The sequence below is a fragment of the Sinocyclocheilus grahami genome, unplaced genomic scaffold (genome assembly GCF_001515645.1).
Source record: "Sinocyclocheilus grahami isolate Dianchi unplaced genomic scaffold, SAMN03320097.WGS_v1.1 scaffold1213.1, whole genome shotgun sequence".
In the NCBI taxonomy this organism is placed as follows: Eukaryota; Metazoa; Chordata; class Actinopteri; order Cypriniformes; family Cyprinidae; genus Sinocyclocheilus; species Sinocyclocheilus grahami.
In genome coordinates this window covers 844,869-847,964 of record NW_015506392.1, presented here as the reverse complement: position 1 = coordinate 847,964, position 3,096 = coordinate 844,869, and the positions used below count along the sequence as shown (strand labels likewise).

The following is a 3,096-nucleotide window of genomic DNA, read 5'->3' as shown; positions in this document are numbered from 1 at the left end:
GTTTTACATTCTAATAATATTTCACAATTTTTACTGTATTTTTGATCAAATAAACGCAGCCTTGATGAGCAGAAGACACTTTATTAAAAAATACTAACAAATCTTAATTGTTCCATCACTCATGGTCACTCTCATACATTATTTAACAGCATTAACTCTCTCTTTATGAATGATCTTTTATGAAACTGCGTGAAATGGATTAGTTTCTCTCGCAGTCACTGGATATAAAGCGCCACACGCTGCTGAGATTCCTCATCATCTGAAGTCCAGCGTCTCTGAAGGCCTTCAATGGAAGACAAGATCTCTCGAGAGCCCAGGGATCTGGGCAGAGCTCTGTGCATCATCACAGGAGCGTCTAAAGGCTTCGGCCGGACACTAGCGTTGCAGCTCAGCTGCCTGCTGAAGCCCAGATCCGTCCTGATGCTGGTCGCTCGAACCACAGAGCAGCTCAACCAGCTGAAGGAGGACATCATAACCCTGTACGGCGGACAGAACCAGCTGGACGTCTGCTGCGTGCAAGCCGATCTGGAGAAGAAGGAAGGCGTGGAAAAAACGGTTCAGGCAGCTAAAGAGACTTCAGTGTCAGAAATGGACCACTTGCTCCTGATCAATAACGCAGGTGCGTTTGAGTTTGTCATTGCACTGCAAAAAATCTAACTCAGCATTTTTGTCTTGTTTTCCAGTACAAATATCTAAACATTATTAAATCTAAAAAAAATAAATAAAAAATACATTATAGTATTGTACTGTTAGATATATTCATCGATTTAAATCTAATTTTTATTATTTTAATTTTTATTATTTTAATTTTTTTTAAATATAAAAAACCAATAGTAAAAATAACACATTAGAAATAAATCTTAATTTAAAATTAAAATACAATTAAAAAATAAAAACAATAAAGATAAAAACATACTAAAAATTTAAGTATAAACAAAAAATATAAAAAATATAACACTTACAAAATGTAAATTGAAAGTTAATAAATAATTTAAAAATAAAAACAATTAAAATATAAAACTTGATAAAAACCACACAATAAAAATGAATAAACTATTAAAAAATGTAAAACAAAAATAAAACACCAACAATTAAATGATATAAATGTAACGTCACAAATAAATAAACAAAAACTATTAAAATATAAAAAGTACAATTAAAATCAATAAACAATTAAAAATAAAAACAACAAAAATATAAATGTACTAAAAATTACATAAAATATAAAAATTAACTTAATAAATAATTAAAAATGGTAAATTTAATAAATACAATTTTAATTTTCAATAAATTAATAATTTTTAAAACAAACAAAATCAAAATAAAACACTGAATTATTTTTTCTTACATTTACATTTCTTTGAAAAGGGTCCATGCTCAATTTGAACATAAATGTTTCCATTTCATGCATTATACCGAATTTAGCCAATGGCTATAGTTTTCATCCGCGGTCCCCTGGCAGGTAATCATAGGTAAACATAAGACAACAAACACATACAACACAGCAATACTTACACACATCCTATCAGAGCCACACAAAAAGAACAGTAAAGAAAAATCATATGAATATTGCATTTGTTTACCTGCATGTCACGTGACCGTTAATCAACATCAGAGAACCGTGAACATGTGAGTGTGTGGATATACAGTATATCGACTCTCAAAATAACATCTCAACCTCAAAGTAAATATTTTAGCTCAATGATGAAAAGTTTTGGGAATCGATGGTTTGGGGGAACGTCCGGGGACCCTGGCAAAAACACACGGCTGATAACAGGCAGAGGTTAATCAGCTGTTCTGAGTGTTTTGTAATCATGTGTGCCGCAGGTCCTCTGGACACAGACATGCAGTTGCAGGCGCGCCTGTCCTCCGGAGATCTGCAGCTGCGGCGCTCCTTCTCCTTGATGTTCTCCGAGGGCCAGCTGCTCTCCTGCGAGGAGTCCGGAGCCAAACTCATGAAGCTCCTGCTGGACAACGACTATCAGTCCGGCGCGCATCTGGACTTCTATGAGCTCTGATGCTCACAGCTCTCACACTGCATGCTCAACAGAGGCTTTAATGTTTGGATAGATTTGTGTTCTTTTTAGGTCTTAAAAATCTGTTTAAGGAATAAAAATGAATAAATGTTCAGGCATGCTTCTGCTCCAGCTGTGTGGAGTTTGATAAAGCAGCTGAGGACATCTAGTGGTGGAGGTGAAGATCTGCACAAAGAAACACAGAGAACCGTCATCTAGTTCACTACGTCTATAGTGTGTTCCCTTAAAGTGCCCCTATATGCATTTTTGAAAATGACCTCCCACAGCTGAATGAAAACATCCTGCAAAGTTTTAAACCTGAAAGTGCACCGTGTATAAGTCGTTGAGCAAATAAGGTAAAAATAAATGCATATTATAAGACAATTAAAATGTTTTTTTGACCTTGCATGCATGTCAGCCTGTTGTTGTGGACTCCCAAAAACAAAACAAGAACGTTCCTAACCCATAATAAGGGCACTTTAATAAACAGATGATGGGGGTTCTTCTAGTCCTCTAGATGGCACAAAACTCTTTTCTAAACATCCGATTTGTACTGATTTGTACCAATTTTGCTATTCATCTACTACGTCATCTTTAAACATGTTACAGATTTATGTAGTAAATGAGAATTATTACAGCTACCAAATATATTTTGAGGCAAAAGTTTTGTTCAGAGTAAACAAATCGTCAGTTTTTCAGTAACTGAAGAATATGTAAAAGTATAATATGTGGGTTTTTCATTTGACGTGATATGGTTAGATTCAGATAATATAATTTATTATTATTTGAGTGTCCACCTAATAAAATAATATAATATATAATATTCACCATATTTATAAAGAAACCATTTTATTAAAACATTATATTCATATAATAATGTTATTTAAATATGATATATAAAACATAATTTTTACTGTAAAGCAAAATATTAAATTATTTTATATTTCTGTATTGTTTTAAAGTGAAATTGTTAATTATTTTATATTTCTGTCCTTCATTTTGAGGAATACTGAATCTGTTTCTGTGCGAGTGAGATATGCATGTTCACATTGAGTCTAGATCTACAGTAAGATCATGTTCA

At 33.2% G+C, this 3,096-nt stretch overlaps 1 protein-coding gene across 1 annotated transcript; it reads left to right on the top strand.

Moving 5' to 3' along the window:
- Positions 1 to 288: 288 nt before the first annotated feature.
- On the top strand, positions 289 to 2,018 carry LOC107568099 (sepiapterin reductase-like). Its single transcript, XM_016253939.1, has 2 exons — positions 289 to 619; positions 1,828 to 2,018. The coding sequence occupies exons 1-2, from the start codon at positions 289 to 291 to the stop codon at positions 2,016 to 2,018; spliced, it is 522 nt and encodes a 173-aa protein (XP_016109425.1).
- The last annotated feature ends 1,078 nt before the right edge of the window (positions 2,019 to 3,096 follow it).